Source organism: Chiroxiphia lanceolata, chromosome 3 (genome assembly GCF_009829145.1).
Source record: "Chiroxiphia lanceolata isolate bChiLan1 chromosome 3, bChiLan1.pri, whole genome shotgun sequence".
Lineage (NCBI taxonomy): Eukaryota > Metazoa > Chordata > Aves > Passeriformes > Pipridae > Chiroxiphia > Chiroxiphia lanceolata.
The window spans coordinates 44,001,118-44,012,720 of NC_045639.1; the positions used below are offsets into that span (position 1 = coordinate 44,001,118).

Below are 11,603 nucleotides of genomic sequence, written 5' to 3' on the forward strand. Positions count from 1 at the left end.
GAGCTCATGCAAAAGAAAGAGCAGACAACTGCAGTCAGAAAAGGGAAGTAAGCCTAGCCTTTGGAGCAGCCATGAGCTCAAATTTTTCAGGAATATTCAGCCTGTGTGGGGCCTGATGCAACCCAAACTGCCACAAAATGTTGCTGGACTGAGACAAAGAACTGTGAGTAGAAAGGTCTGTTATATTATTATGTTCTCACTCAGTTGAAACTGAGTTTCTGTATCTTAAATATTGATTGCCCTAGTTTAGCTAAAGGTAAATGTAGCCTTTAGAAGTTTATAGCCCTCTAGGCGATTATGGTGCGTAAGCTGTAAAGAAACAGTCTAGTTAGGCTTGCCTCTAAGCTATGAACAACTCAAGATCCTTTCACAGTTATCTTAAAGATATCCTAGTCTGGATTATTTGGGATGAAAAAGGCCAGGGAGCAGCTCCCCAAGGAAATTTAAGGGAACATTTGTCTTTGGTAGAGATGAGTGAAGGCAACAATAACCTATGGTGCCTAAAGAGAATGTGCGTCCCTAATCCTTATAAACAGCAATTATCACTTCACATTCAGAAATGTATAATTACCACTCTAAAGCCTACATACAGACTCAGAAAAGACACACAGGAAACTGAAAACTAATCTGTATGAAAATGCTATAAATAACTAGTTTCAGATTAAAGTAAAAAGTTTTCCCCTTAGCCTAGGTTTGAAAAGGTACAAATGGGGCAGGACATGAGGTTGATATCAATCTTCTGGAAGATAATTTTTTCCTTTTCTTTAATGGGATTGGAAGCAAATACAAAATAAACATTTTACTAGAAACAGATAGTTCCATGAACTATAAATGAAATTAAAAAAACCAAGCAAGGAAAAATATTAAGAATTGTGTGTCTCAGGAAGGGACTTTTATTATAGTCAAGGTTTCCAGCATGTACACCCAGAAGCACAAATAGGCTGAGAGGTCAGAAGAAGGAAATCCTTTAAGTAGGGTCGGGTAACATCAGCTGAGAAACTAGAAGATCTCACAAATCAGAAAAGACTGATTACTATATGCCTAGAAACAAATGGATAGTAGCCTGGAATGACAACTTAGTCAAAAGAAAGTATAATTTATCAGTTTCTGAAAAGAAAATATTTTAAAAATTGGAGGAATCAGTTAAAAGTGACAGTCTTCACAGGTTAAATAATTCAAGTCCCATCCAAAGCTTTTACTGCTTTTCAGAGGTATTTCTGTGCAAACATTATCTCCTAATAACCAAAACCAGTTCTGGCCTTTTAACAATCAGGAGAGTCTGACCTCATCTCTCCAAGTCATATTGCAATAATTTCTGTGAAAAATGTTGTTTTAGAAGCCAGAAGTCCTTTCCCTCTGTTGAGCTAAAAGTTAGGCTGCATCTCTCTAAGCTTAGTCATCATTCACCATCACATCATCTAATTAAGTGAGTTGAATGCTGGCCATGTTACATTTAAAATGAGTCACATAAAGCATTTTCTAACACAGTTCTTTTAAGATTGGTTGAAACTTTGAGATGTTACAACTCAGAGATCAAATTATCTTTAAAACACTTTTGATATTTACATAAGACCTCACAATTTTATACCTTTCCTGTGTGAGAAAAAAATTTCAAGTTGAGCATCAAGTGGATGCAATGCAGATCAAACATAAACTCCTCTTTTTTATTTTTTCTTCAAATGACCTGTTAAGTTTTTCCTCTAAGTGACTGGGAGAAAACATGAAGGTAACCAGTAATCCCAAATGTTGGGATTGAAAGGCATCGGAAATGAGAGGAAAAGGGTCCAAGAGTCTGGGTGGCAGGTGTGCCTGTACCTCCAGCCAGCACCCAGGAAAGACCTACATCCTGCAAGAGGAAGTCTAGGGAAACACAAGTCCTTCTGCCCTCCTTCATGGAACAACTCCTGATCCTGTGCCTTCGCAGCAGCCTGAAGTCATCATTAACCTGTCATGGGCATTATTGTTCTGTCATGTGCAGTTACACACTTCTGGACTGCAGCAGTGGACACTTCATCAAGTAAGAAAGATTTATTTTAGGAAAGCTGGTGAGAATCACATCATCACTCCTGGTTTAAAAGCATTTCAGAGCTTCCAAAGTTTCTGGGCTGCTAAGGCCCCTCAGGCTGCAAAATGTCTTTGCAGGGAAAAAACCCAATAGATCTCGAGATGTCCCCTTTTCATTTTAGTAAAAGCCTTTTGAATATTTCAGTGATGGTTTCCCATTTTTTGTCAGTCTTTTCCCTTTGTTTGACTCCTTGTCCAACTCCTTGAAGACATTGAGATTGCACACTGCTTTTTGTTATCTAGATAGCTCTTGATATCACCATATAGTAAATAGCAAAGGACATGTACTAAGTATTAGGTCAAAATGTTATTAATTCCAAAATTATGGGTCATGGTGGCTTGTCTCTTTTTATCCACGGAAGCCCAGAGTAAGATGAATTCCTTCTCTTCTGGAAATGAAAACCTACAAACCCAGAATCATCAAGTTCAAACATACCTCTCCAAGCAAAGCAATTTCAAATGGGCAGCTCTTGCACAGACATTTAGAAAATCTGACTGCGAAGCAGGTTGTGAGTGGCCCATCAAAGATGAATCTACAGCACTTCTCATTATTCCTGCCAGGGAGGCATGAGGCAGGGCCCAGCACTTAGTGCCCATCCCATCCTCCAGCTGGGTGCAGGGCAGCCGGGAGCACCAGGGCAGCAAGCCTCAGCCACAGGCATCGAACACTTTCCTGGGAAAAAGTGATGGACTGAGGATTGGCTGGCATATGGGTCTGTGGATGGGTTCAGCTTGGCAGGGCTGGTGGCCAGACAGCATAGACCGTGAGGAGCTGAAGTCCGATTCTGCTGAGGCATCACTGGAGCAGGGGATGGCAGCCCCAGGGGCTGATATGGGATCCTGGGTCATGGGCACGGTGGGGGCAGTCCTGAGGACCACTTGGACGGGGACTTAACAATTTTCCAATTTTTTTAATTATATTTTTGGTTGCTGATTGCTCTGTTTTTAATCTTAGTTCAGTGTAAGTGTCTGACAGATAGATCTGTCTGGGAATATGTCAGAGAAATCCCTCTTCCAAGGAACTGAATTCCCTTTGCCAGACAGACATTTCCTTAGTTTTTCTGGTTTCCCAAAAGAATGGTTGTGACAAGAGGTCATCCAGCAAGTTTTTCATAGATGTAAGCAAGGACACTGACATGAGCAAGGAGGGTGTGGAAAACATAACTATGTAGTATAAATGTATTTATTGTTGAATAAAGCCACTTCGCGCTAATTTAGTTACAGGATCATCAAGGGGCTTCTTTCTCCTGATCCTCTCATTTGAATGTCATGGTCCTTCCTGCTTGCCACTTACTTTCCCAGAGAGGCCAATGGAAGTAAAACACTTCAGAAAACATACAGCTGTTTGTTGCTTAAGAGTTCGTGACTGTAAGAGCTCAAGAAGTCCCACCCTTCATCAATGTGTGGAGTTTGCCAAAGTGCCAAAGGCTTTTCTGACCTGTCAACACCATAGTAGCCATGTCAGATCTAAAACCAGACTATCATGTTCTCCTGTACACAGACATTTGTGGGTTTAGATCCACACCTTATATCCATGTAAAGTCCACTGTGTGTCAGAAGGAGAGACTCTGTGTTGGTCCCTCTGCCTCACCACTGAGCACTGCAGGGGCCTTATTAACCATTTCAGGCCATGAAGCAGACACAGGGAGGCCACTAGACTGGTGCTATGATGTTTGTGCACCATATCCCTCCTGGAAGAACACCAGGCATTCACTCAAGGTATACACACATTTTATTTGGTTGCATCAAGCAAAGCACATGCCCTAGAGCTAGGACTCACCTAAGAATCACCACTCAAATTCTTGGAGATACCAGATAGTCCTTAAAGGGGTTTTTCTGTTCTCTCATGGGAAGGAAAAATGGGGACTATCCACGTTTGGAGGAACATCTTTGGAACATGACTTGCTGTCATGCTACTCATCTGCTTATTTTCAGGCCTTGCAGTACACATCATATTTTATCTTTGCTGCCATCTTTGTTCCTCCTAGGGTATCTTCAAATTTCCGGTACATTTCTTCATTCTGAGCCTTAGAGAAGAGATCTTTCCAGCTCCCAACAACCCCTGTGTAAAACAAGTACAAAAACTGAAGGAAGATGCTCCTGAGAGAAGATAATACCTACACAGCAACAGGACAGAGTCATTACCTACACAAGGCAGGATCTGATTTATTCCCCTGAGAAGTCTGATTGCCTGGGAGAAGCAAGGTAGCAAAGATCAGAATGAAAGGCTACAGCCAGATCACAGGGAGCACTGCTGGTGGGCTGCCTGCATGCCAACCCTCCCCCTCCAGAGGGGTTTCCATGATGGCTTCATGAATCTTTTCACAGAAGAGAGGAGAATCTGCTTTCGTCACAACAGAAAGCTCATTCATCAATGGCTTCCTCTGAAGAGGGAAGTTTCATGTGGTAGGTGGTAGAGAGGAGAGTGGCTAAATCCCTCTTCCTCCAAGGAGGGGTGAAGGAAAGGGATTAAAGCAAGCCCATACCCAGAGTATTCAGAAGCCAAAGACTCCTGATGCCATGGGGAGCAGGTGGGCTGCCAGAGCTCCGACACTGGCCCCAGGTCTGTGAGGGACCATCTCTGGGGTCACCACTGACACATCCATTGAGAGGAGACATTAAGCTCTCACTGAATAGGTAACAACAAGATGCCTATGAGGCCAGCAGAGCAGTAAGCAATGCATTCCCTTGAGGTTCAAGAGACTCTTGGCCCATTAGCACACCTCTTCCCGAAGGGGACTTCTATGAAGTGACATGTGCAGCCTTATCACCTGATCAACAGGCAAAGGCCGCATCACAACCCCTCTGCACAGAGTAACCATAGAGCCCAGGCAGACTTGGTGCATAGTTGTTGGCATAACCTCACCAGCGTTGACCTGCACCTTCGCACCTCACTTGCCTAACTAACCAGGGCTACACAAAAAAAGAGCAACATGGAAGCAATGATTGAGAACACTAAGCCTGGCACTCTGATAAATTTCTCACAAACAGCCCCCAAATCCCATCACTGGTAGAAACTTGTACAGGATGCCACAGGAGAGAATTTACACAGTCCAGTGAGTTCATGGCTAAGTGAGGAAACATATTCAAAACTCCTTCTAGAGTTATACTTCAGAAGGTAGATTCTCCATTTGTAGAGACTTACCTTTCCTGAAGAGGGCATCCCCAAACTTTCCATGAGTTTCACTGGATTTCTCTTTCATAGCTTTGAAACTGGTCTTCTCGGCAATTCTCAAAAAATCTTCCTCACAGAGAGAGAATCCAAAGAAGGCAGCAATCTTTTTCATCCCCTGTACCTGGTCCTGCCCAAAGGCACATAACACAGAGTTGAAAACAAAAGATTTGACAGTGTGGCTGTGGCATGGAGCCAGAATCCAGTGGGAAGTGCAGCAGAGGAGGCTGTCTCCCACATAAGTCACCAAGGAATTCTAAGAGCTCTAACAGAGAGGAAATCCACACATACTGCCCTCAGCTTCAAGGCTTTTTCTTCTTTCCTCAAAGCAGCTGTGCCTCTGGTAGATATGACTCCTTTCACAAACAGGCAAGAATATCCTCCTTTTAACCCACATAGGCCTCCCCCAAACATAAAAGAGTAGCTCAGAAAGGCACACCCTTCCAAACGGGCTGACAGGCTCGACTCAAGAGTTTCTACTTCCCCACACACATATATACCAGAAGGGTTGCATAGTACACTCATCAAGGAAGAGTTGGATGAAATGTCACACCTCTTTGAGTTCCTCGTAGCTTATTGTCATGATCCTCTCATTGTCGATGTATTTGTTCCATTCCACTAGGTGGTCAAAGTAGGATCCCCAGGCCACTGCAGAGAAAGAAGAGGTATAGCTGTGTGGAGTACTCCCCAAAACAGGCCCTAAATCAAATCAGTCAGTCAAGACAGCTCTCTAAGCATGGCACTGGGATGGTGAAGTAGTGACCAGCTCAACATGTCTGTTCTTTCTCCTAAGGTCAGTGCAGAATGCCCCACCTATGGCCATTCGGTAGCACCAAACCACAAGCTCTGTTGTGGGAATGGAAAAGTTAAGTTAAAACTTTCTCATGATCTCTGTTCTGAGTTGAAGGCAAAACTCTGATTCTCTCGTACTCCCTGTTTCTGCTATAATATGGGCCTGTCTGTCTGTTCTGGGAGTGCCTTGGCAAGGTATGTTAGAGTAGGATTTCCATGCACAGGTCTCTGTGTATGTCCCTCATGTAAGGAGGAATGCCAGAGGATGCAGGGCAAAGTACATTTCCCATTCATGAAGTCTGGAAAGTATTCATCCCAGGAGGCAAAGGATGGCAGAAGTGGCAGGTTGTTGTAGAAGTGGTAATAGGAGACTGCTGAGTCCTTGGGGTTCCGAACTAACACAAGGATCTAGAGGAAGAAAACACATAATGTGGTTATGATTTGATGGCTGACCAAAACACCATCTTCTCAACACATCAAATAGAGTCATAGTATCACAGAATCATTTAGGTTGGAAAAGACCTCTAAGATCATTGAATCCAACCATTAACTAAGCACTGCCAAGTTCACCACTAAACCATGTCCCTAAGCACCATATCTACACATCTTTTACATACCTCCAGGGATGGTGACTCAAGCACTTCCCTGGCAGCCAGTTCCAATGCTCGACAACCTTCCATGAATAAATTTTTTCTAATATCCAATCTAATCCTCCCCTGGTGCAACTTGAGACCATTTCCTTTTGTCCTGTCACTTGTTACTTGTAAGAGACTAACCCACACCTGGCTGCAACCTCCTTTCAGGCAGTTGTAGAAAGCAATAAGGTCTTCCCTGACACTCCTTTTCTCCGGGCTAAACAAACCCAGCTCCCTCAGCTGCTCCTCATAAGCTTTGTGCTCCAGACCCTTAACCAGCTCCGTTGCCTTCTTTGGACACACTCCAGCGCCTCAATATCCTTCTTATAGGATAGTGAGAGGCCCAAAACTGAACACAGTATTCAAGGTGCAGCCTCACCAGTGCCAAATACAGAGGGATAATCACTTCTCTTGTCCTGTTGGCTACACTATTTCTGATAAAAGCCAGGATGCCATTCGCTCTCCTAGCCACCTGGGCACACTGCTGGCTCATGTTCAGCTGGCTGTCAGCAAGCTCCCCCAGGTCCTTTTTCACCAGGCAACTTTCTAGCCACTCTTCACCAAGCCTGTAGTGCTTCATGGGGTTGTTATGGGGTAGGACCCAATACTTAACATAATGAACCCCATGAAATTGGCTTCTGCCCATTATCTGTCCAAATCCCTCTACAGAGACTTGCTACCCACCAGTAAAACAACACTCCCACCCAAATTGCTGTCGTCTGCAAATTTACTTGCCCACCAGACCATATAATACTGGTCTAATTTCATTTTCTTGAGAAGAAATCAGAGCTTTGGCAGGTTACTTGCCACTAATGTGAGCTTCAGGTTGAAAACGAAGCTTTCCAGTGATTCCCTTGAGACAGTTCTGACCTAGTTCCACTCCAGAAAAACGAGCTCATGGGCTACTGAACAAGAGAGCCACGAGTAGGCTGTAGAAGTTCCCTGGCTTCACTCTGCAACAACTCCCATTTAAGATTATCTTAGTCCCAGCCTGTGGTGGCTTTTCCACAAGTACCCTGGTCTTGGAAGCAAGTTAAAACAAACAGAGTAACTCCTCACCTTGCTCAGTTGTCTGACACAAACCTGGAAGTACCTTTCTGAAGGAGATTTGAAGGGACAGTTAACCCAGAGACAAACCCACCAACAGCAACCTCTCAAGCCAGTGTCATAGGTTTAACCTGTGGCTGGGTTTTAGTAGCGGGAGAGGTATAGGGTGGCTTCTGTTAGAAGCTACTAGAAGTTTTCAGTGTCCTATGAAAAGCCAATGGTAGTCAGTTCTGGGAGGGATTTCCTGCTGCTGGCCAAGGCTGAGTCAATGAGATGCACTTCTGTGATAACATATTTAAGAATCGGGGAGGAAAAGGTTCTTGGGTAGAAGAAGTTCCAGTGTGGGAGAATGAGCAGTCACCAAGGTCAGTGCAGCCAGAAGGGGAGGTCTCCCCCCCCTCCACAAGAAGCAGGGCAAAGACTTAGAGCTGAAGGCCCTGCAGCCCATAAAGAACCATTGGAGTGCAGAAACCCTCCTGCAGCCTATGGAGGAGTCCATGCTGGAGCAGGAAGATACATGAAGGAGGCTCTGACCCCCTGTGGGAGGCCCAAAATGGAGCAAGGTCCTGCTGAAGATCTGTGGCCCATGGAGAGGGAAGCCCACGCCAGAGCAGTTTTTTCTGGGTAGGACTTGTGGCCCCCATGGGAGACCCACGTCGGTACAGCTCAACCCATGAAGAACTGCACTCCCTTGGGGAAGTAGTCCACAGGACAACAGATTGTAAAGAACTGTTGCCCGAGGGGTGGATGGACTCACGCTGGAGAGGTTCATCAAGGACTGTCTCTCGTGGGAAGGACCCCACGGGACAGGGGAAGGACTCAGAGCTTTAACCCCCTCGTAGTCCGTGGTGAAGACCATGGTGGAGCAGGCTGCTCCCTGCAGCCCACGGAAGGGTGACCCACAGGTGCAGCAGACTTGGAAGACCTGTTGCCATATAGGTAGACTTCTCTTCCTGCACTGATGCAGGGGGAGGAGGGAGAACATGGAAGGAAGGAGAGGTGGCTGCAAAGTGTGTTTAAGACTGTTTTATTTCTTACTCTTTAGCTCTTATTCTGTTAGTAAAAAATTTAAGTTTTATCCTCACTCTGAGTTTGTTTTGCCTGTTAACACTGCCTTCTCTCAATCCTTATCTCTACTCATGAAATTCCTTTGCTGTTTTTTTCTTCCTCTCTCCTTGTCCAGCTGCAGGGAGAGGAGGAAGGGTAGTGGAGTGGTTTTAATAGGCCCCTGGTATCTGGCCAGGGTCAAGCCATAATAGTCAGCAAAGCTGCTGCTGGGAGAGGATGTTTTTTCACAGCCTTAGCTCACAGAGCTGTCCCTCCAACCTTGGAAATCTACCTGCGTATTGACCAGCTCAGGTGAAAAAACAGAAAACCCATCTCACACAGAGGGAAGTTAATTTGAGGTGAAAAAGCTTTTGCAGTGTGCTGCAAAAGAGAAGACTCACCTTGGCCTTGTTTTGGAAAATGGATGGAGGCAAGAGCTGAGGTGTCAGATGGGTTACTATAATTCTTCTGGAAGGCAGTTTCTTCATCCTCTTAAAGAAAGTAGGGAGAAATGTGACAAGACAGAAGTAGCTTATTCAGTGATGTGCCTTTTCAGGAACTGTGGGTCCAGAGAATAAGGATCTTATCCCTTGGAAAACTCACAGGAATGCATGCACTGGTGGTGTAGGCTTCTGCCAGCCTCTGCCACCAAACATCATTTCGCACGAGACAGGCCTGAGGACAGGACACTCAAAAGAAAGGTCTTACTTATCAAATCCACTGGTTCCAGGGCAGGAGCACCCTGTGGCTTCTCAACCCTGTGTGCCCTCTGAATGCCTTTGTATTGAGACACCAAGGGCAATAGCACATGCTACTTGTGTAGAACATAGCTGTTGTTAAGGCTCTAGGCTCTTCATTACTTCTGAGATCAGCCATTGTCTTTCAGCTATTACTACTTGTAAGTAGAGCAGTGCCAATATTTTCATTTCCTGCTTACCTCATATATTCCAGGATCTCCAAATTCTAGACGCTGAAATGTCTCTAGCTTCTTTTCAGTATTTATTCTCTCTTTTCTTTCCTCTTCTGTATATTTGACATCTGCTAACTCCTGCACCATTTGTTCAAGCCAGTTGGTTCCTGAAAGGATAGGGACACCAGAAGTGCATTCATTCAACTCCACTTTTCCATGTAAACCTGGCTGACAGGATATATTTTCAATCTGGTTCCATGTGAACCAGTTTTGTTCTATATTGTACTTTAGCCTTTCAACAAGTATGTGTGCTGGTTTTGGCTACAACGGAATTAATTTTTCCCATAGTAGCTGGTATGGGGCTATGTTTTGGATTTGTGCTGAAAACAGTGTTGATAACACAGAGACATTTTAGTTATGCCAGGGAGTGCTTACACAGCACCAAGACCTTCTCACAATGAGCCACTAGAGAGTAGCTTGAAGGTGCACAAGAAATTAAAAGAGGACACTGCTGGGACAGCTGACCCCAACTGACCTAAAGAATATTCCCCAAAGAGGTATGTTGAGAGTCATGGTACTTGTCTTACCAAGTCACCGTCACATGTGATGGAGCCCTGGAGATGGCTGAACATCTGTCTGCCACTAAGAGATAATTCCTTATTTTGCTTTGCTTGCACACACAGCTCTTGTTTGACCTGTTAAACTGCCTGTATTTCAACTCATGACTTCTCTCACTTTTACCATTCTGTTTCTCTCCCCCATCCCGTCAGGAGTGAATGAGTGAGTGGCCCCCGTGCGGCTGAGTTGCCAGCTGAGGTTAAATTACGACACTGGGCAATAATCAACAAGGGTATGACAAAAGCCAACAGGGACAGAGCTGTCAAGCAGATACCGTGAAGTGCCACCCTGCTTGCTTCAGAAACACATCCTATCCCTCAGTAGAAGCAGAAGTACACCTCCATTGCTCTTATAATGAAGACAGTGCCTTTTTCACAACAAAAGGATGTATGAATGCATTGATGTAAAAACAAGCAAACAAACTAAATCCCAACCCCCCACTCCCCCCCCAAAAACCCACTGTCATAGGAAAGCACTGTAAAATATTTCAGCGGGTGGTGAATCTCCACCCTCAAATGTTTCAAAACTCTTCTGGACAAGGTCTTGAACAACCAAAACTAACTTTGAAGGTTAGCTCTTTCCCTGGCTTTGAACAGGAGGTTGTATTATTTGACCTCCAGATATGCCTTACAACTTCAATTCATGATCCTGTGAACTCTGATGTTACCATAAGCTTTTCTTGGGAATTACTACTGTGCTAAATGATGGTTCAAACTTCTAGATTGCAGCACTTTGTATTTGACTACTGATAAAAAAAACAAGACTCACCTGATTTAGGATAGCCTACTAGAATCACATCATCGCTCCTGGCTTCAAAGGATTTCAGAGCTTCCAAAGTCTCTGGGCTACTAACTGAAGCAGGGAATAAAATATCTCTGTAGGAAAACAGCATGTCCTCTGGGGCAATCTTTTCACCCTCTGAAAAATATTTTTCCATTAATTCAATGTTTCTTTCAGTATTTCTGGTCATGTTTGTATCCTTCTGTAACTCTTCCAAAACAAATACAGACTGTCTTTCCACAATGCAGGAAAGCTTTATGCAACACCTTAGCAAATCAGACCGGGTGTTCACTCAGGGTTGAAGGTACAAGTCACTGATTAACTCTGTACCCTGTTAACCTCTTTGTACATTACAGGACTGCAGACTGACAATGGAGGCATAGGGCCTTTGCTGCAGCCGATACTAGGAAGGGGATATACTGGGGCAACAACTAATAACATTCAAAATGTTAAATGAAACAAAAGAAAGACCTATAAAAGGTATTCCCTGAAATATTTTTAACTGTTGAGCACTGCAATGCAATTTTCAAACTGGATA

The 11,603-nt window shown here is 44.2% G+C and overlaps 1 protein-coding gene across 1 annotated transcript; it reads right to left on the minus strand.

Moving 5' to 3' along the window:
• Positions 1 to 3,773: 3,773 nt before the first annotated feature.
• On the minus strand, positions 3,774 to 11,341 carry LOC116784640 (sulfotransferase 6B1-like). Its single transcript, XM_032683435.1, has 7 exons — positions 11,054 to 11,341; positions 9,695 to 9,834; positions 9,159 to 9,248; positions 6,310 to 6,436; positions 5,790 to 5,884; positions 5,210 to 5,366; positions 3,774 to 4,126 (listed from the first exon to the last, which is right to left on the minus strand). Exons 1-7 carry the CDS (start codon positions 11,253 to 11,255, stop codon positions 3,996 to 3,998), a joined length of 942 nt encoding a protein of 313 aa, XP_032539326.1. The 5' UTR covers positions 11,256 to 11,341; the 3' UTR covers positions 3,774 to 3,995.
• Between the last annotated feature and the right edge of the window lie 262 nt (positions 11,342 to 11,603).

Bases quoted from the DNA above. Each gene is read 5' to 3' on its own strand.
- LOC116784640 (XM_032683435.1), bottom strand. From the start codon at position 11,255: ATGACCAGAAATACTGAAAGAAACATTGAATTAATGGAAAAATATTTT. The intron at 9,835-11,053 runs GTGAGTCTTGTT...CTATCCTTTCAG, and splicing joins AGTAGGCTATCCTAAATCAG to GAACCAACTGGCTTGAACAA. The intron at 9,249-9,694 runs GTAAGCAGGAAA...ACTTTCTTTAAG, and splicing joins GAGATCCTGGAATATATGAG to AGGATGAAGAAACTGCCTTC.